This window comes from Ochlerotatus camptorhynchus, unplaced genomic scaffold (genome assembly GCF_037179485.1).
Source record: "Ochlerotatus camptorhynchus isolate MF236.1 unplaced genomic scaffold, CSIRO-AGI_Acam_v1.1 ptg000125l, whole genome shotgun sequence".
NCBI classification, from domain to species: Eukaryota; Metazoa; Arthropoda; class Insecta; order Diptera; family Culicidae; genus Ochlerotatus; species Ochlerotatus camptorhynchus.
In genome coordinates, this window is record NW_027040615.1 from 296,769 (window position 1) to 323,163 (window position 26,395).

General features: G+C 42.2%; 1 protein-coding gene across 1 annotated transcript in view; it reads left to right on the plus strand.

Moving 5' to 3' along the window:
- The first annotated feature begins 13,621 nt into the window (after window positions 1–13,621).
- Window positions 13,622–26,395, plus strand: part of LOC135700026 (serine-rich adhesin for platelets-like) — a 73,461-nt gene continuing 60,687 nt past the window's right edge. The window contains exons 1-3 of the mRNA XM_065220404.1: window positions 13,622–14,378; window positions 18,567–18,761; window positions 18,864–18,952. Of these exons, the coding sequence (XP_065076476.1) occupies window positions 13,890–14,378; window positions 18,567–18,761; window positions 18,864–18,952 (773 nt within the window). The 5' untranslated portion in view covers window positions 13,622–13,889. The remainder of the gene's footprint in view (window positions 14,379–18,566; window positions 18,762–18,863; window positions 18,953–26,395) is intronic.

Below are 26,395 nucleotides of genomic sequence, written 5' to 3' on the forward strand. Positions count from 1 at the left end.
TGTCACTTTTAACCACGAGTTAAATTTAACTCGGCAAATGGTTCACAGCCTTAGGCGATGTTGCATTTCAGTGCCAACATTTCAAAGGGGCGTAATTGCATTTGTAAACAATGGCTTTAGTTGTCGATTTCTCGCGAATAAAAGCTCACTCATGAAAAATAATGACACCAACAGGTAGAGGAATGTTTCCTCTACCAGTGAACATTGTTATTTTGGAGAGGTGAGCTTTTACTTGCGAGAAATCAACGGCTAAAGCCATTGTTTACAAAATCAATTACGCCCCTTTGAACTGTTGGCTCTGATTTGGTAAATTTTCGCTTAAATTCGACCCTTCGAAAATAAATTTCGATGTTCGAAAATCCCTCTGTAGTTGATCGACCGATTTTCGAGAAGGTGTGCGTCAAAGTTGATTCCTTATCTGTCAGAAATAAGTCTGGTAGGTTTATTTTAAAAATTTCCATCTGTCAAATTTAAGTAAGTTGTTGTTTTTTTATTCCAACGGAGGGAGATCCACGGCGGTCGGTTTGTTGGATTGCACCTGACCTCGATGGGTAAGCAGATTTTCAAGAGACGCTCTATTTCAGAGAAGCGTCTTTTTTTATACAGTGGGGAATCTGTTCCCAGCGTTCCCAGACACTTGAGAATATAACTCCGGGTGTGGGGATGGGAGAAGTAGTGCTCCCGACCCACTAATTAAACCTTACCCTGTGCTCTTGGCTCTTGTCCTCCCCGGAACCGCCCGAAAGCATTACATCATGGGAGGGGGCCGGTTGCACTATGGCGCATCACACTAGTGGTGTGTCACAGACGTGACACTCGCTACTGCACAGTGAGCAGCTCTGCAGGGCCTTCCTCTTATTGTTCGCTGTTAATTGTTCGTCTGAGTTCTAGAGCACGGCAGGACAGGACAAATGTGACCGCTTACCAGCTGCGTGTGCTGCGACTTGGTCAGAGTCGTCTACACTCTAAGAACTGGGTGTCACTCCTGCCTCTGCACAACGAGGGTTTGTGCAGGGCTTATCGACCTCCTGGGACGAGCTGGATGGGGCTCCAGCGTCCTTACTCTGCTGTAGTTCGTTTAGCCGCAATATCTCTCCCTTGTGTTCGATAATTAACGTTTCCAGGGCACATCACGAGGAGGCGAACTACTTCATGCCCCCGGTTGTTTGGTAATCAGATCATGCTCCTTTCGAACACAGGATGACCATTGATACGAGAAGTGAATGGACCTCTGTTGAAATACGTAATCCTCTCTGTAGAATGAATGTCAATTTTAAAATAAATATCATTAGATAACATACGGATGCTCATCAGCTGATGGCGAATTCAACCATAAGGCAATCATCCGAATTTCTAAAGCATATTGTTAATAGAAATACTCAGAGAGAGAGATGGGCGGAGAGAACGTTTTGAGCCAAATGAACTGTCCAAATCTGAGCCAATCGAACATTCCAATTACAATTTTTCCGAGGATGTCTTATTCTTACTAGAATAAATTTGAGAGTATTGCAATCGAACAGAAATTCAATCACCTTTTTGTTTTGTGTGCTTCTCAAATTCAACTAGTTTTTGAAACCAAAAACAATATTTTAACTATATTGATTAATTGATCTTCGTTGGTTAATGAATGGCACCGAGAAATGTGCAAATTATTGCGATGCAATCAGTTATTATTTTGCACGTAAATCGAATCAAAAATAAAAGTCATTTGAAATGCTAGCTTCCAGCAAGGGTTGCAAGATAATTTAGGAACAAATCCCTGCTGCCGAATTGTATTTTGTTTTCTCCGCCTATCTCTCCCTCTGGGTATTTCTAAAGCTGGGTTTAAACTAGGCAAGTCAAATGATGAATTCAATTGGCTTGAAAAGTTGAGCCTGGTTCAACTTTTTTCAATTCAAGTGAGTTGATCAAGCCAGTTGAATGGCATGGTTTACACGTTCAATTCGCGTTCAAGTCAGTTAAATTCAACTGACTTGATCAATTGACTTGCCCCTTCTAAACCCAGCTTAATTGTTAAAGGGCTCGAGCAATGCAATAATCATTCGAAGAATTGTGGATGTTTTGTTCAGTGTGTAATCCGAATCAAATAAAAATCCAAGATAAAAGCAGGGGTAAAAGGCGAAATCCACACATCATTCGTGTTTCTTCAAAGACTCAATCTTTTCAAATAGAACAGCGAATTATTCTCCGCCACGAAATTGTACTTACAACAGGATTTCTTAGGATTCCTCACACCGGTAAACCGATTCCTCCACGAGGCACTGAAGATGTACAAATCGGTAATATTGGCTGATGCTCGTTCTCCGGTTCCACTCCAAAAGCCGGTGCCGCGGACTGTATTAGCTCAACCTCGAATCCTCCTCGCCCCGGTTATGTTTATTAACGGGGTGTTTACACTTATCCTATTTCACTAGCGCTAATGAGCTGGCTGCTAGCAAATAAGCACACAAGCATAATGGAAACAGGGTATCAGCATAGAGGTAACTCTAAGACTAGAAAGTCCCGAAATAACGTGCTCAACTTTTTGGCTCAGCTCTGGTACTCTTTTCGGTCCCAAGCTAATCGACTCACCCCTCGAAACATAGGAAAAACCAATAACCCCTCATTTTATCTGTCAAACTTTCATAGCGAATCAAAACAAACATTGCATAGTACTAGAATTTCGTCTAGAATGGAGTACGTTAATCATTAGCTTGGGACCAATAGGCTAGCCAAGTAGTGAGCCAATTTAAAATCGTAAGTTTCGTATTGATTGTTGGTATCAAACCAACATAACCGTCGGGTAGGAGAAGTCTTCTCCTACCCGATGGTGTTGTTGATTAGCTTTCTAGAAATCATCGAAATAAGTCATTGTTTACAAAAACTGTTACGCCCTAACTCCAGTTCTATCTACACACTTAGATTTTTTGCCGAGATGGGCACCACCGAGCAGCTCGGCATTTTATTTTGCTGGATCTCAGTGAAAAACTTGCCAGGATTCAGCTAACAAACGGGAATTTTGCCGAGATCTCAGCTAACAAACATAAATTTTGCTGAATCTCGGCAAGATTGATGTTTTGACAGCTCGGTCGACATGAAGAAATACCACCCTCTGACACCCAAAAACCCAAAACGAAACACAATCAGCACAGTCACAAGGTGGCAGAGTTACGCAGTTTGCCCCAATCGGAACGTTCTTCCACGGGTTGTATTATCTTTCATCATCTCCTTCATCTTCCTGGTTAATCCGACCTAAAGAGCCTCAATTTATAATGAGACGACATCTTATCCATTTGACAGGTCTTCTGCTCGATTGGAATGACTTTTCCTATGACTTTGACTGACAATCGATTGTTCCAATTGAATTTTGACATGTCGCCTCTTTATTAATTTAGGCTCTTTAATCCGACTGGCTGCAGCAAATAGAAAAGTATATGCATCTTATTGGGGAGGACTTTTCCGCAACATCCTGTTTACCCTATTTCATGTTCCATGTTTTCCAAGAAACTTGTTACCTATGCTTCTGATTATGCTGCTCTTTTGAATGAACATCTCGTCGGAAATACTGTGAATTCCTTGTATGAATTTCTCGGAATGTATCATCACTAGTTCTCCGAATTTTTCGACGGAAGTTCCCTGCATTTGCGTTGGAAGTTCTCTGGATTTCTCATTGGAAAATCTGTTAATTTCTTCTCGAAAGTTCTCGTAAATTTTGTGAACTTTAATGAAGTTCTGAGGACTTCAGAGAAGTTCTTCGAAATTGTCTTCAAAAGCTCTGTGAACTTCTTATCGGAAGTTATCTGATCCTCTCATCGGAAGTTCTCTAAACTTTTCGTAAGAAATTTTTTGGAAGTTCTGTGAACTTCTTGTTGGGAGTTATAAATATGACCCTCTCGTCGGAAGTTTTCTGAGCCCTTCGTCGAAAATTCCCTGAACTTCTCGTCGAAAGATCTTTGAACTACTCGTCAGTTAGATCTATAAACTTCTCTAAACTTTTCGTCGGAACTTCAAGTCGGAAGTTCTATTCGTGTAATGTCCAGGCTCATGTCCAATCACTGTTCGTTAAACGCCCACCTCTTCCGTATTACGCTCGCCGACAGCAACTTATGTACCTGTGGAAACGGTTATCACGACATCGAGCATGTTGTTTGGTCCTGCTCCTTGCATTGTGAGGCGAGATCCGTTCTGTGTGATTCCCTTAGGGTCCGAGGAAAACAACCTTTTAAGCCAATTAGAGACGTCTTGGCTTGCCGTGATATCGACATTATGAAGCTTATTTACGGCTTTCTTAAAGCTGTTGATGTATGTGTTTAGTGTTTTGTGTTTTAGTCATCCTTTACGTTTAAGTTTTAAATTAGTTCGAAATGCTTTCCCTTGTCCTCCCTCCAAATGATCAATAAATGTAATCCCTAATCTCGAGTAAACCGCGAGTAATCGGCCCCCGTTCTACTAACATTAGTTGTAAGAAAATTATATTCACACACAATAATGTAAAAAATATTCGGCTCCGCAAAGCTAACGCATTTGAGCCTTGACAAATAAATGGATTATTAAAAAAAAAAAAAAAGTCGGAAGTTCTCTGAACTTCTTGTTGGAAGTTCTCAAAACTTTTCGCCGGAACTTCAGGGAACTTTAACGAATTTCGGTGAACATTAGGGAGATTTAATGACGTTGTTTGAATTTTTCGTTGGATGTGTTTCTTCTTCGATCTTTGGTCACTGGGTTTGTAGGTGATATAAACACCACAAGGTCAATCACGGTCCCTTGACCTACACACTTAGATTTTTTTTTGCCAAGATGGGCACCACCGAGCAGCTCGGCATTTTATTTACTTACCGAGATCCAGCATTATAGAAGGCCGAGCTTGCTCGGTGGTGCCCATCTCGGCAAAAAATCTGAGTGTGTAGAATTAGATTTTCTTCACTTGAAAATTAAGCACTGGTTTGAGGGAGAACACAAGTGATCAGGAGCACACTATATTTCAGGCTGAGTTTATAATTATCGATCATCAGTATTATGCCTATTGGTCGATCTTCGGTTGATTACCTCGATCTGCTGCGAGAGTGACAGTGTGTTTAATAGCATTAAAAGGTAGTTGAAATACAGGAAGTTATGTAAAATTTTCGTCGGAAGATCACCGACAAACCGACATGAATGACCATACAAAGTATCATCAAATTTATGATCAAAGCACAAAACTGACATCTGCCGCCGTGTTCGCGAAAATTGTGTATACACGGCGAATGAGAACGACTCAAATTTGAGTTTAGATCACTCATAATCGCCAAAAGTGCAGGAACTCAGCGATGAGTTAATTTGCCTCATGTTTTCCCATGTTTTTTCCAGGATTTTCCAGGGAAAAATTCCCGAATTTGAGAAAAGTAAAGATTGGATTCACTCAGTCTATTGGTACTACTCCGAGACTGAATAAAATTTTCGGCAGATTTTTTAGGTTTTCCACAGGAAACCATGAGACAAATTTTACTCATCGCTGAGTTCCTGCACTTTTGGCGATTATGAGTGAACTAAACTCGAATTTGAGTCGTTCTCATTCGCCGTGTAAATAACAAATTTCCCTGTTTGACAGATGGGATCGCTGCAGATTTGAATCCACCGTTTTGGATTCTCGATCCAGAGTTAACCTTAAGTTTCATGTCGGTTTGTCGATTGGAAGATTGTAGAACCTCTTGTCGGAAGATCTCAGACCCTATTGTCGGAAGCTCTCAAAACTTCTCGACGGAAATACTCTAAATTGCTCGTCGGAAGTTCAGGGAACTTCAATGAAGGCCTGTGAAATTTTCTTCAATAGTTCTGTGAATTTCAGGGAAGTTCTGCGAATTGTTTGTCAAATGCTTAGGGAACTTAAGTCAGAATTTCTGTGAACTGTGAACCTCTCGTCCAAAGTTCTCTAAACATCTCGTCTCTGAAATTCTCGTTCTAAGGGAACTTAAATTGAGTTCTGTGAACTTCTCGGAATTTCTCTTCAGAAAATCTCTGAACTTCTCGTCAGAAGTTCTCTGAACTTCTCGTAGGAAGTTCTCTGAGCTTCTCGTCCTAAAATCTCTGCACTTCTCGTCTGAAGTTCTCTGAAACTCTAGTCGAAAATACTTTAAACTTCTTGTTGAAAGTTCTCTGAGATTTTCGTCGAACTTCAGGCAGTTTTGATGAAGTTCTGTGAACTTAAGTCAGAATTTCTCTGAACCTCTCCTCCGAAGTTCTCTAAACAATTCGTCTGATGCTCTCTGAACTTCTCGTTGTCGAGGTTTAGGGAACTTAAATTAAGTTCTGTGAAATTCTCGGAACTTCTCTTCAGAAAATGTCTGCACTCCTCGTCGGAAGCTCTCTGAATTTCTCGTCGGAAGTTCTCTGAGCTACTCGTCATAAAATCTCGGCACTTCTCTTTTGAAGTTCTCTGAACCTCTCGTCAGGGTTGCTTCCACTCACTAGCTATAAAAAATTGTTTTTTGGAATTATGAATTCATTACACGATATAATGATATGTGGTACTAGTAAGTAACAAGAAGAGGGTATAAAGTATGTGTTTGACTCATAAAACCTGTCAATTTTGCATCCAGAGCATCACAATCAGCGATCTTATGGTTCGTGAGCGTTCACTCAGAGTGAACGCTCACGAATCGTAAAATAGCTGATTGTGACGCACTGAAAGCAATATTGACAGGTTTAATGTGCCAAACACATACTTCAAAACCTTTTCTTGTAACTTACCAGTACTAATTATCATTACAACATTTAATGTTTTCATAGTTCCGAAAAACAATTTTTTATAGCAAGTGAGTGGAAGTAACCCTGCCTCTCGTCGGAAATTCTCTTAACTTCTTGTTTGATGAAGTTCTGTGAACCCAAGTCAGAATTTCTCTGAACCTCTCGTCCGAAGTTCTCTAAACAATTCGTCTGATGCTCTCTGAACTTCTCGTTCTCGAGCTTCAGGGAACTTAAACAAACGCTGCGAACTTTTCGGAACTTCTCTTCAGAACATCTATGAACTTCTCGTCGGAAGTTCCCTGAGCTTCTCGTCGTAAAATCTCTGCACTTCTCGTCTTACGTTCTCTGAACCTCTCGTTCTCTGAACTTCTTGTTGAAACTTTGTGAACTTAAGTCAGAATTTCTCTGAACCTCTCGTCCGCAGTTCTCTAAACATCTCGTCTGATGCTCTCAGAAATTCTTGTTCTCGAGCTTTAGAGAACTTGAATGAAACTCTGTGAACTTCTCGGAACTTCTCTTCAGAAAATCTCTGCACTTCTCGTCAGAAGTTCCCTGAGCTTCTCGTCGGAAGTTCCCTGAGCTTCTCGTCGTAAAATCTCTGCACTTCTCCTTTGAAGTTCTCTGAACCTGTCGTCGGAAATTCTCTTAGCTTCTTGTTGAAAGTTCTCTGAGCTTTTCCTCGAACTTCAGGAAACATTGATGAAGCTCTATGAACTTATGTCAGTATTTCTCTGAACCTCTCGTCCGAAGTTCTCTAAACAATTCGTCTGATGCTCTCTGAACATCTCGTTCTCGAGCTTCAGGGAACTTAAATGAAACTATGTGAACTTTTCGGAACTTCTCTTCAGAAAATCTCTGAACTTCTCGTCGGAAGTTCCCTGAGCTTCTCGTTGGAAGTTCTCTGAGCTTCTCGTCATAAAATCTCTGCACTTCTCCTTTGAAGTTCGCTGAACCTCTCGTCGGAAATTCTATTAACTTTTTGTTGGAAGTTCTCTGAACTTTTCGTCGAACTTCAGGCAACTTTGATGAAATTCTGTGAACTTAAGTCAGAATTTCTCTGAACCTCTCGTCCAAAGTTCTCTAAACATCTCGTCTGATGCTCTCTGAAATTCTCGTTCTCGAGCTTCAGGGAACTGAAATAAAACTCTGTGAACTTCTCGGAAGTCTTCAGAAAATCTCTGAACTTCTCGTCGGAAGAGAGCTTGTCGTCGTAAAATCTCTGCACTTCTCGTCTGAAGTTCTCTGAACCTCTCGCCGGAAATTCTCTTAACTTCTTGTTGAAAGTTCTCTGAACTTTTCGTCGAACTTTAGGGAACTTTGATGAAGTTCTGTGAAATTAAGTCAGAATTTCTCTGAACCTCTCGTCCGAAGTTATCTAAATAAACGGCGCCGGTGGTGTAGTGGTAAGCGTGATTACCTCTCACCCCAGCAGGCCTGGGTTCAATCCCAGTCGGCGCCGCCGGGATGTTCTGAGGCATAACATCTCTGATCACGCCTTCCTTCGGATGGGAAGTAAAGCCGTTGGTCCCCGGTTCATGAGTTGATGGGTCGATAGGTAGGGTCCAGGTGTGGGAGCTGCCTTCCTGGCACGTCGGTAGCATTGGTGCTCTGCACGGAAAACAAGATCGACGGAAAAAACAAACCAAAGGAAAAAAAAAAAAAGTTATCTAAACTCTCTGAAATTCTCGTTCATGAGCTTTAGGGATCTTCAATTAAGTTCTGCGAACTTCTCGGAATTTCTCTTCAGAAAATTTCTGAACTTCTCGTCAGAAGTTCTCTGAACTTCTCGTCGGAAGTTCCCTGAACTTCTCGTTGGAAGTTCTCTGAACTTTTTGTCGAACTTCAGGGAACTTTGATGAAGTTCTGTGAAATTAAGTCAGAATTTCTCTAAACATCTCGTCTGATGCTCTCTGGACTTCTTGTTCTAGAGCTTCAGGGAACTTAAATTAAGTTCTGTAAGCTTCTCGGAACTTCTATTCAGAAAATCTCTGAACTCCTCGTCAGAAGTTCTCTGAACTTCTCGTTGGAAGTTCTCTGAGCTTCTCGTCGTAAAATCTCTACACTTCTCCTTTGAAGTTCTCTGAACCTCACGTCGGAAATTCTCTTAATTTCTTGTTGAAAGTTCTCTGAACTTTTCGTCAAACCTCAGGCAACTTTGATGAAGTTCTGTGAACTTCAGGAAAGCTCTGTGAACTTAAGTCAGAAGATCTCTGAAACTCTCGTCATAAATTTTCTAAACTTCTCGTCTGATGCTCTCTGAACTTCTCGTCGGATCTTCAGGGAACTTAAATGAAGTTCTGAGAACTTCTCTTCAGAAAAGCTCTGAACTTCTCGTCAGAAGTTCTCTGAGCTTCTCGTTGGAAGTTCCCTGAGCTTTTCGTCGGAAGATCTCAGAACTTCTCATCAGAAGTTCTCTAAACTGCTCATCGGAAGATCTCTGCACTTTTCGTCGGTAGTTTTCTGGAACATCTCGTCGGAAATTCGCTCTACTTTTTATTGAAAGTTCTCTGATTTTCGTCGAACTTCAGGGAACTCCGATGAAGTTCTGAGAACTTCAGGGAAGTTCTGCGAACCTTAGGGATTTTTAAGTAAGTTCTGTAAAATTTTCGTCGGTAGTTCTGTGAACAGTTGATCGGAAATTATGCGAATTGTTTGTAAGAAGCTCTGTAAACTTTTCGTTGTGTGAACTTCCCTTCAAGTTCAGAGAATTTGGCTATTTTTTTTCTGTGATGCTCGCTCGAGACAATGAATATTGGCAATCTATTCGAAGAATTGTTTCACATGCTTCAATTTGATGTGTTTTGATGTGTCATATGACCATTCTTATGAGAAAGTTGATTGTGGCCACTCTCAGAACCGTATCCGGAACATCCGCATTAGGTCAAAGGCCATTAGTTAATAGAATATTAGAAAATTATTTCGATTTTGGCCATGAGAACTGTTATCCGGAACATCCGGATTAAGTCACTGACCACTAGTATTGACAAAATACTTGGAGAATCATTTCATACGCATCAATTGGATGTGTTTTGATGTGTCGCATGATCATTCTTATGGGAAAGTGGATTGTGGCCACCGGAACCGGTATCCGGATCATCCAGATTAGGACACTGGCAACTAGTACCAGACTATTGGAAAAATACTTGGATAATCGTTTCATACGCATCAATTTGATGTGTTTTGATGTGTCACATGATCATACTTATGAGAAAGTTGATTTTGGCCACCGGAACCGGTATCTGGAACATCCGGGTTAGGTCACATGAAATAAGAAATCGCCATTTGTCCTTAGTAGCTAATTGATTTCACTATGTTGATGCATCTAGGTTCCATTTCTTAAAAGAATTACGATACTTGATGTGCGACCAACATATCGGCACTGTGACAAACCTGACTTCACTCGGCATCGATTCCATCAAAATCGGTTCCATATGTATGTATGTAAAGGATACCACTCATTGTTGCAGGGCACAGCCATTAGACAGTGGACTGTCCACCTCGTATGAATTGATTAAGTACGATACCTGGTTGTATTCAATTTTCCATTGTATGAAGGGTCAAAAACGGAGGGTGAACCCTTTAGCAGAGACACTGACGCGTGATCCACGGGAGCAAGAAGAATCTCCTTCCAATGATAAAAATGTTCCAACCCAACAAGCCATCATACGAGGGAATGTCGCAATGAGTGCCTTCAATTCACGAAAGGTTAACAACAGATAGTTGGCAATTCCACTCTCCCCAATCAAATCGCTTCAATCAGGTGCCCTGTTGACCCCATCCCTAACCATTTATATTTATATTGATTATAATACTACCCATGGTTTTCTGCTCAGTAAGCAAAAACGATCCCTCCATGGTAATCGAGCGTCTCAAAACCACAACACTCCACGACAAAGTATGATTAAGTTTTCGCTTAGTATATAATGAACAAGAGAGATATGCGATATTTCTTAATTTTTTTTAATACCGTGGAGTCTCGGTAATCTGCGAGGGGTACGACTCTATCTACGCTGCAGGAAAGATTGTGTTGTGCTGTGACTAGCTGCTCGCACGCTGAGTAGATAGAAAGAAGATTGATGACGATTCTGAAAATTTCCTGCAAAAAAATGATGCGCGATGCAAGTATATTCGAGAAATGCAAGAAGATTTTTGAAGATTGATTCCCTAATGTGAGATTTTTTCAGCATCTAAAATTGAGATTTAGATGTGTCGCCCCCCTCGGTAATCTGGTCGTTCTTAATCTGAACACTTTTTAGTTTGAACCCAAGGGGTAAGTCACTCAGCACAGTGTGCCGAAAGTAGATTCGACACAGCTTGGGCACATTCATCAGCACACCTTCGGCATAATCTCGTAGGCACTGGATTGTTCATTAAAAAATGGGAACACTGCTGGACTGCTGTCATTTAAATTGTTCTTTCAAAAATATTACTAACCAAAGAATGCTTAAAATTTAATCATTTTATGTTTAAACAATCTTTATAGGGTAAATGTTGGCTTCGGCACAAATTGACTGTTTTCGGCAACCAAAATTTAAACGATAATTTCACTATGTTTTCCCATCAACACACTTCCCTGAATGTATTCAAACGATTCTTTAGTCTTTCAGCTTCAATCTGATTATATTTGTACGACCGAGCAATCCTATTATGCCAGATTTTTCTTCAAATGAAGTATACGCACTACAAAATGGGGCTGATTTCGAGTTGCCGATAATAGAACAGCTGGTTAACACGCAGTTCTAATGGGAAGGTTGCCGAAGAAAAAGAGGCTGCCGACAATAGTCACACTCACCTGAGAAGTTTGGAGCGTTGTAAAATCGCTTTCAAACCGGTTTGAAAAATTCTGTCGATTGGAATGGATAGAGAAGCAAGCAGCAGATGAATGTTAACAAACAGACACGTGATATATGTGCGTAACGCTGACAAAATGCTAATAGAAGTGCGGACGCTGCTTAGATTGACGAGAATACGTAAATTCCCCTATATTGATTTGATTAAAATTTATTTCAAATGTATACTAAGTCCGGATAGTGGCAAAGAATTCGTTCAGTCTAAATCACTGGTTTGTCTTTGACATGTTTGCAAAATTTATAAATTATTTCTCTCGTTCCATAGAAGATCGACATCTTGCTGGACATTGTTATAATCGGTAGTTACGTAAGTAAATATCGGTTTCTGGTCGCTTAATGTGTGAAAAAAGTGATCAAATTACTTTAGAAAAAAAAATTAATGGAATTATTCAGAGATCAGTATACTCGCAGTTGATGAATCTGAATCCATTCGTCCTGTAGCACCACAGTCCACTTCTTCTGCATGAGGTGAGATAAAAATAGAATTCTTTTGACGTCGATTCTTTTAACGTCGATTCCATAACACCTAGCCCATTTTCTACAGCTATATTCATTGACATTCTCAAAATGAGTTTCACAATCGAACGCTGTACCAGGTGGGAATAGCTGACGGTAACGGTAAAGGATCCGGAACCATCGAATGGAGGGAGATGGAAAACTGGTTGATTGCATTGTATAGCAGAAGTTCTAGACAGGCCAACAGGACTGGCCAAACACGTCCAGATTTACTGTGCAGATCAGAAGTTCAACACCTGTACCGGCTGTATCAAAGCCTTCATGAATGTGGACGATATGGGAGATCACGTGAAGCACCACAATAATAACAAGCCAGATCTGCCAGAAAACGTTCAGAAAATCGAATAACCTGAAAACCCACATGAAGACGCACATATTCCAGCATTCGTTTCAATATTTGAGTTCGCGTTCGTTTCCAAACGAGGAAGAAGTCAGCCGTCACTCGTTGGTAAATTCATCACTGAAGTCGTTTAACTATTCGGAAAACAATTTATTTATCCTGTAGACTCACGTCCGGAACCACACCCTGGAGTTCAATTTGACGGCGTTTCGTGTCCTTGTGTGGGATCTGGATCATAACCATGGCTGCTCTGTGGATATTTCGCATAGGTCCATACACTTTGCTGTAGGATAGCGATTCAACGGTGGACTGTAGAATCAATATCATTCTTTGAAATCAATCCTGCTCCTGCTGGTTGATCAGGAACATTCACAGGATTCACTTTGCTCGACTTTCACCCTTTCAAATGTTCAAATCGCCTCCAGCAGTTTTTCAAAATTTGCCTTGTCTTTGTCGTTGTTAACCCAAACCAACAGCAACACCGATGGAATGTCCTCCTCGATCTTCTTCTTGTTGTCATCCTTTATTAGCTAGAGAAAGTTCTGTAGAGGGTGGGTTGATAGTTCCGCTAGAGTATGGCAGTGTGAAAATTGAATAGAAGTTGAAAATGAGCGAAGGGCTATTAATGCGACAGTATTAGTCAAACGCACGTTCCTTTACCTAACTCATACATTAATGGATGATGATTTCTTCAAATCTACAGGCAAAAGAGTGCGCGTTTGACTTGCTCCTATACTGTCTGCGGCTGTTGAATGGTAATGTAATAAACGAAAATCGATGAAGAGATTTGATCAAAGTAGATAGGACCTTTTGAAATGCAAGATATAACTGAAGCAACTTGAAAAAAATGCTCGGAAGCTCGGGAGACACTATCATGACCATCCCTTGTTAGCCTAAACAAGACAGCAGTAAGTTGTATTTCTCATAGCTTCAGTACAGCTAGAGAATTTGACTCCCCGATTTCTACCTTTGTAATGTTTCTCAACTGTTTTGAAACAATAAATATGGCCTTAACTAATTACATTCCTATTCTACCTCTGCAAGAAGCACATAAAACAGCCTAACAACTAACCAGCACCCATCGAAACACCAACATCCAATGGTTCATTAAAACTAAATAGTCTCACTTCAACAGCAACAATGTAGCGAAAAAAAAAACATATTTCATAAATTTGTACCAAATCAATCACTCGTTGTGAACGAACAGAATCAAATCATAAACCATTAGTTACAAGCTGTAACTAATGAGAAACCTAAACAAATTATTGCACCAACAGAGCAGCAACGAGCGTCGTGGAATGAACGATGGAATGGAGCCAAGAATCGAATAGCAACGAACAACCTCCAGTATAGTGTAATGCAGTGACTAGTTTTTTTTAGTGTTTGGTGCAAAATGCACCGAAAGAAGAAATAGAGCAGAGTGGAGCATCTAGAAGAAAAAAAAAAAAAACAAAAGGCCAATCGCGCGGTGGCAAAAGGCGATGAAGAAATTCATCACAACCAAATTGCACGCGGTTTCGGTTTCGGTTCAAGAGCATTCAACAAACGTGGAAAACGTAGAAAAAGTGATAAACGAATCAGCAGAAGAAGGTAACAACGCGAAAAGCCTCACCGGTGGTGGCATTGTGGGATTACAGTCAGCAGCGGCGTCAGCGTCATCATTATCGTCGTCGGGGGTGGCGGCGGCGGTCACAGTCATGACATTGAATTCACCCACCAGTAAGCAGCAGCAGCAGCAGCAGCAGCAAAATAGTGGCATTAGCAATAGTAGTAGTAGCAACAACAACGGAATGATGACAGTGGAAGTTCCGCCTGGTGCTTCTCCGCAATTGGTGCAACAGCAGCAGCAGCAGCATGGAGGTGGGGTTATTACCATCAGCAAGCCGAAACCACCGACGACGGGCCCGGGCTCAGGCTCGTCAACAGCCGGGCAAGTCAAGATGTGCGGTTATCTCAAGAAGAAGAGAAACGTAAGTGTGCATAATTTCGTTTATATGGGGGGCAGTTTTGGGAGCTTATTGCCTGGAAATGAGGCACTTTTGTCGCTGGATGATGACTGGCAGGGGAAAAGGGGCATTTGTGATTTGATGTCTCCGTGACGACTCGGTAGTAAAATTCCCCGGGGAATATTTTTGCTAAATAAACCTAGTTTCTTTCTACTGACTGTGCTCATTGGGATGGCACTAGTTCTCAGAGGATTTTAAAATTTATCATCTAATGAACTGGTAAAGCTATAATCCTTTTATGGAACCCATTAGGTGTAGGATGGAAGGTGGTAAAGACGAACACCACAGGAAAATTGATACTGCTTCAAATCAAAACGATACATATTTTTAACAAGCGTGGAAACTAGGGCTTTATATTAAATTGGAAGGTTAAAAAAGAGAACTCACCACAGTTCCATCATCTTTGCAACTTTTCGCCTGCCCTTGGCTCAGTGTTTATTGAGCACTTCCTCAGTTGTTAATTAAGAGGTTAAGCTTAACCTACCCTTAAAGCTCTTTAACCTTCCCCAATGTACTGGACTTTTTGAGGATTTTAAAAGTTCTCTGAACGCTTCGGATAAAGGGTGTCCCATACCAAATTGCATCACGGAAAAAACGCTGTAGAAAATTACCTAGTTGACCGATCCTTTTCAAACCTTCAGACAATAAAATATAACCCATTAGTAAGCTTTTGGCATATTTATTTCATTCAACTTCAATACCATAACCGTACGCTCGCACCTTACGCTTAACTCCACTCATTAGGTTCTGAAAAGCCCGATTCAAAGTAAATTTGGACGCATTCAAGTGATCATAACTCAAGAATTAAACAACATAAACGGTTGATCAAAACGTCAAATAAAAGGGAATCTATTCATCTTTCAAACGATATATAAAAAGTTATTACATTTCACCGTTTCCAACTAACTGTCGTACTTCGCATCCTCGAAGTTTTCGCTTGACAATTGCCCAATATTTTTCGATCGGTCTGAACTCAGGGCAATTCGGAGGACTAATCTCTTTGGCGACGAAATTAACATTGTTTCCAGCATACCACTCTTGTACCTCCTTAGAGTAGTGGCAGCTGGCTAGATTCGGCCAAAACATAACGTTGGTCTTATGTTGCCGAATGAAGGGTAAAATCCGTTTTTTCAGACACTCTTCAATGTAAACCTTCAACGTCATTGTGTGAGATGTGATGAAAACCTTGGTTTTAAGGCCACAACTGCAGATTCTTTGCCAAATCATTAGTTTCCGAGCAAACTTATCAGCAAAAACAAATTTATACCTGGAAGGGACATCCCCACGACCAGTTGACAGGTAAACTTTTCGTCCGGGGATTTGTTTATAATCCATTTTGACATATATTTCGTCATCCATTAAAATACAGCCTTCAAATTTCGTCAAATCTCGTTCGTACGGTAATCGTGCTCGCTTTTTGGCCACTAAATTTTGTTTCAGGTAGCGATTCGGATGTTTACTGGCACAAAAAGACTTATATCCTTCTCTTGAAAGGATGTTACGCACGGTGGAAAAGTTGGAATCGTATTTCTTTGCCAAATCACGTATGGAGACACCTGGGTTGCTTTTCACGTACCTAAACACCTTTCTCCTCAGCTTTTTGTCCCTAGTGCCACTTTTATGATAGATGCACTGTGCTCTATCCACACTCAGAGTATCCTTGCAGCGTTTGATTACAAGACTCACCGTTGACTTTGGGAGTTTTAACACATTTGCTATTTTTAAGACAGACCACGAAGGGTTCTCTAGATGTTTGTGCACAATTAATTTTCTTTTCTCAATTTCCATGATCCGTAATTTCGGGATGCGTCGATCAATCGAGAAAAACTTTTCACCAATTTCTTCGTCAATGAAACACCAACATATGCCTGTCAATCGTTTTTTGTTCCAACCACCAGGGGCGCGGTGGTGTATTAAACCGTGCGTCCAGATTTACTTTGAATCGAGCTGCGCACCCCAACAAACATTGAATGTTGAATGAGAGCTTATTCAGGTAAAAATAAGCTTCTTCAGCTAAAAAATGGCCTTTTCAGCTGTTAATCAACTCAAGTTGTTTGTTGGGACTCCGTTTGCAACATGAGCAGATCGTTTGCCAAATCATGTATTTCTTGGCAAACATAGAAAGTTTCTGCTTCCTTACTTCCTCCGGAACATCGAACTTGTGCTGGGCGGTGAAGAACAGTAACCCCGGAAGCTGCCGGAAGTCCGCCTTGACGTAAGTCTAATCATCCATGATGAGACAATGAGGCTTCGTCAGCATCTGGGTGTATAGTTTGCGGGCCCGTGACTTTTCCACCGTATTTTGCCTATCGTCACGATTTGGAGCCTTCTGCACTTTTTACGTATGCAGCCTCTCCCGGTCCTTGGCTCTCTGAACGAAAGACTGATCACTAATAGAACATCTCAGAGTTTCGTAGTAACGTTTAATCACACGACTCACCGTTAACGGTGATCCAGAGGCTCGATCGTTCATTTGATATACTTCACTCATTCAGTCCAGGTGATGTACATATTCATGGTTCCATCTGAGACTCGAGTTTTGGCTCACTCAGTCGAGTTGTTCGAGTTGCGCGTTTGTTCGCGTCGTAGTGCCGGTCGCATCGTGTGGTCGGAGGCTCCGTGCTCCGTGAGAAAGCGGAGAACAGCGATGAAGGTAGCTCGTGCGTGCCTATCACAAATAGGTACGCTACTCTTCCCATCGATGTTGGGTTAAGTTAAGCTTCCTCCACTGGTGGTGATGAAAGTGCCACTCAACACGCTCATTGGCGATCTCACATCGCTGGGCATTGGCACCAAGGTGATGCTGTGTCCAAAAACGGAGTATGAAGCAATCGTGAAGTACCTGAAGGATTCCAGGGCGGAATACTTCACATCCCCGCTGAAAAGCCCTTCAAGATAGCCTTACCGAAAGATTAACTCAAGAACCGTTACAAGCTAGCCCCAATCGCAGTCTTCCGGATGACGAGGAGAGACTAAAACGTGAAAACGTACCCGGATCGCCTTTTCCTGGTGCATTTCCAGAAGGGAACGGTGACGCTCAATGCGTTGAAGGCCATCCGCTCCATCAACTCCATCATTGCTCAATGGGAGCCATACCGTGGCGGCCGTCACGACGTCACCCAGTGTCAGCGTTGCCTGAATTTCGGGCACGGCACCCGAAACTGCTAAAATCATGGCTCCTCCGATTGCGTTGTCGACGAGTCGGAAACGTGCAAATGCGCCAACTGTGGTGGAGCGCATCAAGGGTCCGACAAACAATGCCCCGACTCTACAGTGGTACTGCAATGGATGAAATCTCCCCCACGATCCTGGAAAACCTTCGTTGCAAACCGTATTTCCGAAATCCAATCCACTACTCACGGCTCGAAATGGTTACACGTAGCTGGAAAGGATAACCCCGCAGATCTCGTTTCCCGAGGGATGTCAGCTGAAGAATTGGTCGCAAACAACTTATGGAAGTATGGTCCAAGCTGGCTGCAAGAGGATATATCACAGTGGCCGGTTCAACTTACGCAGGAAGACCAGTTACCCTCCGAGGAGATGGAAGCAAACCCGAACGTGATCCCTACAACTCAAAAGCTCAAGCCAAATTCATTGTTCGAGAGATTTTCATCGTACCCGCTTCTGCTTGGTGCATAAGTCCATCCAGAAAATCAGATTAGTCATTGTACACCAAATTTCCTTAGTTTGAAATGTTCCAAAAATTTATTATAACTTTCAAAACAGATTAGCATTGGAAATCCGTAAAACACCGTTTACTTACATTCAAACGCCAACAGTAAACCCATTAGAGGTCTCAAAACCTTGAAATCGTACACAACCGAAAGATCATCGCGATGGTCTCCAAGATCCGTAACGGAGAGTAAGTCGGAATGACACGCCACACCGCCTTCCGTAGCTTTGTGTTTCCTCTTTAGCGAGATGGGGCAGGCGTGATTCTGGCCCCCCTCCACACCGACCGGTTATTGGTTGGAACGACAACTACCGCACAATGCCGTTGATGATGATGATGATTTGATATTGACATTAATTTTCACGGTAACATTATTTTCCTTTCTTCTCTTTTCACGCCGATCATCATCAAACGGAAATTTGCCGCCATCGTCGCCACAATCACGATCTGACATTGACATCTACCGATCGAACATGCAGAAGATGGGCGGCTGGCGGAAGATGTACTTCATCCTGCAGAACCAACTGCTGCTCTCCTACTCATCGAAAGACGACTACGAGAAGAAGCTCGCCCCCTTCAAGGACATCATCAATCTGGTGCCGGGGACGGTCATCATCCCGACGACCGGGCCCCGCTTCACGATTGAAACCAACTCCAAGGTGCTGTACACGTTCGTAAGTGACTCAAACCAGTGGAGATTATCGAGGCTTTTCTCCAAGATGAACATGCCCGGTCGCTAAACTAATTTGCATATCTTCTGTGTTTTGCTTTGCCAGCGCTGCGATGATCATAAAAGCTGTTCCGAGTGGATAACTGCACTGCTAGACAGCCTCAAAGGTGACGGCAGTGGTGATAAAAAGTTCAGGTGAGAGTTTTTGCTTTTGTTTTTCATTAGAGTTGATATGTGTAGGTATCTCAGATGTGGTGCGGAGTCACGGAATTATCATTTGAATACAATTTGATGAATAGACATTTGTGATTCGTCCCATTTTCTATACCTTTCCTAAAGCACCTTGAGTTGGTGAATAGGGGAAATGGATGTAATGTCGGCCTAAATGCCCCTAATTTGGGCCCATACATAAATTCAGCAATCGACTAAATAGCTACCGAAAATATCCATTACTACCGTCCCAATGACGCGTTCATCTAGATAAAAATGATAAATAGCAGATTTTTAGCGATGGACCCAATCTTAGATCGATAGGCCAACATTAAAGCCATTTCCCCTAGTTGCATATTTTCCTATAGATTGCGTTTTCAACGCCAACGAGTAATGTTTATTGTTATTATTGACTTCGACAGTGCCGTACAGACTAGTTGTAAACTAAGTTCGTAATACAATATTTTTTTGAAAATTTCTTGGTCATCTTAAAATCCAAACAATTTTAGCTGTATATAGTCAAGTTTTACTTGGAAATCAAATTTTACTTAGAAAAGCGCAATCGAATTTGGATTACCAACTTCCATAGAATTTGGATAAACAAACTCCACACACATCCGGATCTGACGTGTTGCGGCAAAGTGACAGCTAAATCTATTGTCTAACTGTCAAATTGACGTCAACGCAACGCAAACGGATCTAATGTAGGTGGCCTCGCCACCGCTCTTTCGATCTATATTAAGGTCCCCAACAACTGTGCAAAATTTTAATGGATTTAGTTGTGATCTGGATTTACGGGAAAACGTTAAAAATTGTTTGAGAAAATGTATGGGAAACGGAACAAAACTATTCATATATACTTGTCAAAATTTCAAAAATTTATCAATTTTTACAAAACTTGCAACTTATATTGAAAGGTTGCAGAACAACTTTGTCGAAGATCACAAATTGATTCAACTTCAGTGCAAAAATTTATTAAACTTTTACTATTGGTTAACTGTTCCGCTTATTGTATGTATGTAAAGGATACCACTCATTGTAGCAGGGCACAGCCATTATACAGTGGACTGTCCACCTCGTATGACTTGATCAAGTACGATACCTGGTTGTATTCAATTTACCATTGTATGAAGGGCCAAAAACGGAGGGTGAACCCTTAAGCAGAGACATTGAGGCGTGATCCACTGGAGCAAGAAGAATCTCCATCCAATGATACAAATGTTCCAACCCGATACAGAACAAGCCATCATACGAGGGAATGTCCCAAAGAGTGGGGAGAATAGCTCACCTTCAATTCACGAAATGTTAACAACAGGGAGTTGGCAATTCCACTCTTCCCATCCAAATCGCTTCAATCAAGCGCCCTGATAGTACCATTCCTACCCAATGAATGATTATATGAAAATATGTAGAACATAAGAATATGATACTACCCATGGTTTTCTGCTCAGTAAGCAAAACCGATCCCTCCAGGGTAATCGAGCATCTCAAAACCACTCCTCGTCACCACCCGTCGCTACTGGTGACGTTAAGTACTAAGCTGATGTATGATTTTAATATTTCACCTGCCGAAACGGTTTTTCGCAACGCCGACCATGGTAGTATCGCCAAGATACTCACTAGTTTAGATTGGGACGACTTATTGGACACCGTTTACAATGAGTCCACCGCTCAAACTATGTCCAGTGTCTTGGCATATGTCATTGACGGACACGTTCCGAAACAGATTCATCATCGTGCATCCACCATGGCATACGAGCGAATTTCGTCGACTGAAATCCAGAAACAGAGTTGCTCTTAGGAAATTCACCTAGCACCGCACACTATCCCTTCAACGTCACTATGTCAGGATCAATCACGAATACAAACGGGTTGCGAAACGGTGCTTTCTTCAGTATCGATGTGGATTGCAGAGAAAACTTAATTCACATCCAAAGCAGTTTTAACGCCATGAAGCTGGTCTGCCGTCGTCTATGATACATAATGGTAACGTGGCCTCATCTACGCAAGATATCTGTCAGCTGTTCTCTGAAAAATTTGCTAGTGTCTTTACGGACGGGAGACCAAGTGACGACCATGCCCGACTGGCTGCCAGTTCCTCAAAACGCACTTGGACTTGGACAGTTTGTTGTGTCCTCTGCTGCACGTTGTGCAACTGTCCGTGGACGTCGGCGTTTTCTCATCCTGTTGGAATCTAGCGCACATCTTTCCAGTACACGAGAAGGGCAACAAACAGGATGTTGGCAACTACCGTGGCATCACTTCGCTTGGCGCTGTTGCTAAATTGTTCGAACTCGTTGCTATGGAACCGTTACTCGCTCACTGTAAGCCGTATATTAGTATCGACCAGCATGGTTTCATGGCTGGTCGCTCCACTGCCACTAACTTGCTGTGCATTACTTCCTACAGCTCTAACAGTATGTCGGATTGTGCTCAGACGGATGTCTGACTTATCTGCAGCCTTCGATAAATTGAATCACTGCATATCAATCGCAAAACTGGACAGGCTTGGTATCCACGGCTGCCTTTTGCAATGGTTTCAGTCGTACCTCACCTATCGCTATCTTACTGTTGTCATTGGTGATCACCAGTCCCGTATGTTCGCTGCCACGTCCGACATACCTCAGGGTAGTCACCTGGGACCGCTGATTTTCCTGATTTGCTTCAACGACGTGAATCTGGTAATTGAATTCACTCAATTGAAGACTGTGAGTTTTTTCTAGGAAGCATAGCCCAGCACAACCGAAGCTTCAACTTTTGGGTAAGCCGATCACTCATTCCATGTCTTTCAAATATCTTGGGGTCTGGTTCGATTCCAAATGCACCTGGAGATCCCACATTGAGTATCTGAAGCGGAAATGCCAACAAAGGATCAATTTTCTCCGAACAATTACCGGAACGTGGTGGGGAGCCCATCCGCAAGATCTTCTAACGTTGTACCGGACAACGATTTTATCGGTTTTAGAGTACGGTAGTTTTTGCTTCCAGTCGGCGGCTAAAACGCACATCATCAAACTGGAACGGATCCAGTATCGCTGTCTTCGTATCGCGTTAGGATGCATGCACTCGACTCATACGATGAGTCTCGAAGTGTTGGCGGGCATGTTGCCACTATCGGATCGGTTTTCGGAATTGTCCCTCAGGCTCCTCACCCGTTGTGAAGTTATGAACCCACTGGTGATTGCAAACTTTGAGAAGCTTCTTGAGCTAATCCCTCAAACTCGTTTTATGTCATTGTACTACGTGTACATAACACAGGATGTCAGCCCTTCGCAGCATAATCCCTATCGTGTTTGCTTCTCCGACTTCGACAATTCTGTTAGTTTTGATTTATCCATGACGCAAGAGATTCGCGGAATCCCAGAGCATCATCGTTCCATGATTGCTCCGTCAATTTTCGCTGCAAAGTTTGGCCAAGTTGATTCCGCAAGATCGTTCTTCACAGATGGATCACTAATAGAGGCGTCCGCAGGTTTTGGTATTTTTAACGAATTTCATAGCGCCTCTCGAATGCTTCATGCTCCTTGTTCCGTATATGTTGCTGAACTGGCGGCAATACATTATACGCTAGAAACGATCGCCTCACTTGCACCAGATCATTATTTTATTTTTACGGATAGTCTCAGTTCTGTCGAGGCTATTCGCTCCATGAGGCCGGTAAAGCACTCCTCGTATTTTCTCATGGAAATACGAGAGTTTTTAAGTGCTTTATCTTTAAGATCTTTTGTCATCACCTTTGCATGGGTCCCATCTCATTGCTCGATTCCGGGCAATGAGAAGGCGGACTCGCTTGCAAAGGTGGGCGCTATGGAAGGCGATATTTACGATCGACAAATCGCCTACGACGAATTTTTCTTCATTTATCGTCAACAGTCACTCGCCAGCTGGCAAAATAAATGGAGTGAAGGGAGTTTGGGACGATGGTTATATTCAATCATCCCTAAGGTGTCGAAGTGTCCTTGGTTCAAGGGGTTGGATGTGGGTCGAGACTTCATTCGTATGATGTCTCGCCTCATGTCCAATCACTATTCGTTAGACGCTCACTTGTTTCGTGTTGGGCTGGGAGACAGCAATCTCTGTGACTGTGGACAAGGTTACCAGGACGCAGATCACATTATTTGGTCATGTGCTGAGCACCGTGGAGTCAGATCCGAGTTGTACGATTCCCTTCGGGCTCGAGGTAGACAACCTAATGTTCCAGTTCGGGATATTTTGGCTAGACGTGATCTGGAGTTTATGCAACTCATATATGTTTTCTTGAAGAATATTAACCATAAATTGTAAGTTTGATTAACTTTGTGTTTAGTTTGTGTTTTGTATGTGTGTGTGTATTTTTTTTTTTGTAGATTTGTTTCTGTAATAATTGTATAATTACAGAGTTGATATAACGTCGATAGGATTAAGTATATGTTTTAGAAATAGTGACATTTTTGAATCATAAATCTTATTCCAAATTTCCTTTTCCCTCTCCCGATCCAAACAATTGTCATCCACTAACCTCGAGAAGACCGCGAGTAATCGGTTCCAATCCTTTAATTTTAGATTTAAGACATTTATAATGTATAAATAAAATGATAACTTGGCTCTGTAAAGTTTATTCGATTGAGCCTGTACAAATAAAGTAATTAACAAAAAAAAAAAAAAAAATTGAAGACTGTTGCTTCCTTCGACGTCAGCTGAATGCTTTTGCTGATTGGTGTATTCTGAAGCATATGGAGGCTAACCCGTCCAATGCTCGGTTATCTCTTTTTTCGCACAAGAAAAAGACTATTATGTTCAAGTATGCCTTGTTAGGCACTGAAATTGAGCGCTTCAGCCAAATGAAGGACCTAGGTGTGCTTCTGGATACACAACTTGCTTTCAAGCACATTTCGTATGCCGTCGACAAAGCCTCCTGGGATATGCGCTACGTAAACTGCCGTGGACGGATCCCTTCCGATTGCCTAGCTACGAAAGTCGTTTGCAACTGATCCATCTGGAGCCCCTGTCGGTCCGAAGAGATACAGCAAGGCCATTGCTAATTGCGGATATTTTGCAAGGACGCACCGATTGCCCTGTTCTCCTTGAGCAAGTTGACATCAATGTTCAACCCCGAGACCTACGGAATAATTCAATGCTGCGCCTGCCCATACAGCGAACTAATTAACGCATGTTCGGTGCAATCGGTGGTTTACAGAGGGTCTCCGCACTATTTTAGTTTGACCTGCCTCGCCAGCTGCTTCACCGGAGGTTTAGTTCGGTTTCTAGATCAGTTTAGTTTGTCTAGTAATGTTGCTTTTTTTACGAGATGACTATCTATGTAGTTATTGATGTTTAGTTTTAGTACTTTTCATGTTAAGTCAAGGGGTGGTCACTCTACACACTTGTTTTGCACCAACTTTTTTTTCAGTGTACCTCAGTGTGCCGCAGCTGGCACGGCAGTGCCGAAAAGTAATTGAACTGACTTTTGTTTGCTTGTGAATCATGAATTGTTTGGCAACCCGGTATTTTGACAACTCTTGATTCTGGTTTGTTTTTCGAAACCTGAGAACTCAATTGACGACGACGATTTTGGGCGGCTTGAGCCGGAAAGCGACGCGGTCAAGAAAGTGGTGGTCGCTTTGTGCTAGTCACGACTGTCGGATCTTCGGAACCGAAAGGCGCTAAACGGAAAGCCATTCCAAGCGACGAACAGACGAAGAACACCAACGGAAGATCAAAGCTTTGAAGCAGCTGTACAAACCGCCGACGGTAGAGGAAATCAATCGGTTAAAGGAAACGGAATATTTTTACCACTCGAATCTGTTCCGGCTGCAGGTGGAAGAGATGCTAAGCGAGGTTAAGGTGAAATTCAAGGTGTTAAATTATATGGAGCGTTGGTTGGGCGATTTTCGGAAGTTTTTGAGGACGGTAAAAAATACGGACAATGAACGATCTCTGAAGGATGTGGATTATGAAGGGATTAATATCCAGACATCGTAACCGAGACTAGATTATTCAAATCGCCATAGGTAGGGGTGGTGAGCTGGGGCTCCCTTAGCTCAGTCAGTAAAGGCGCAGCTACAAAGCAAGACCATGCTGGAGGTGGCTGGGTTCGATTCCCGGTCCGCTGGCAATCGAAACCCTCGGATTCCTTACGGACAACAACCAGCGTAGAATCCGCCAGTGTAGTGTCGTTTGACCCAGTTGTTACCAGCACCGGATTGTCCAAAAACGAAGTTATTCGGTCGGAACAGCTGTCCAAATGGCCAAGGTTCGAGGGGGGCGACACATCCAAATCTCAATTCTAGATGCTCAACAAATCTCCCACTAGCGAATCAATATTCGAAAAATATTCTTTCATTTCTCGCATCTACTTGCATCGCGCCTCATCTTTTTACAGGAAATCTTCAGAATCGTCATCAATCTTCTTTCTATCTACTCAGCGTGCGCGCAGCTAGCCGAAACAAAACACAATCTTTCCTGCATCGTAGCTAGAGTCACCCCTCTCGTCAAGGTTGATCAGAACCGCTCGTGGGACGTACATTCCTCCGGTAACGAGAGTCGATTTTGGAGAATCACTGGCGGGACTTGATGGAGATTCACGGTTGTGGTTTGTAAAAATTGGATTGTATTGTGGCAACATCAATAACAAATTCTGACACATGCACACTGCGCAGGCACTAGAGGTGGGCAAAACAGCTCATCTAGCTGAGTGGATCAAACCCATCCAGCTCATTAAAGGGACTCGATTCTTTTGAACGCTGTTCAGCTCACATTAAAATAATAGAAATTATGACACAAATTCAATTGTGCCAACAACATATCAGTAAAAGCAAAAACTTTATGAGAGAGATACACCTATGTCACACGCGATGATATGATTCACATCGTGGCACACGATGTTACGCCTTTTCTCAAGCTATGCAATCCAGTCTACATACGATTTTATTTCGGATGTTAATTCTCCAGCAGAATTTCTCTCACTATTATCGGCTTCAGCTTCAGCTCATCAGCTCAGATCCGGATCCAGAGCTGAATCGTGAAGAATCGAGAGAGAAAAAAAGATCCGAAGAGCTGGACGGGTCCGAGAGTTGTCAACAGCTCCCAGTGAATTATTCGAGTAGATGATTCGGATCCGGAGCTGAGCTGATAAGTTGGAGAGCTGCATTTCACTTTTCGGTTACAGTTTTGTGTGGATTTTCCGCTCCCCCAGAGAATCAGAGGTGAGAGCACATATGCTGGAGGAATAACATCAGCAATAAGAGCTGGGTACTTAAATAAATTGGATAATACCAATAGAAAATTAACATCGCGTAGCACATGTGCATACTATGTCTCACTCTACCAAACAGCCGCTTGGAAGTTTGCATTTACCATTGGTGCTGTCGATCAGTAGGCACATGGTGTATTACCATAGAGGTAACTCTAAGACTAGAAGGTTCCGAAATTACGTGCTCAACTTTTTGG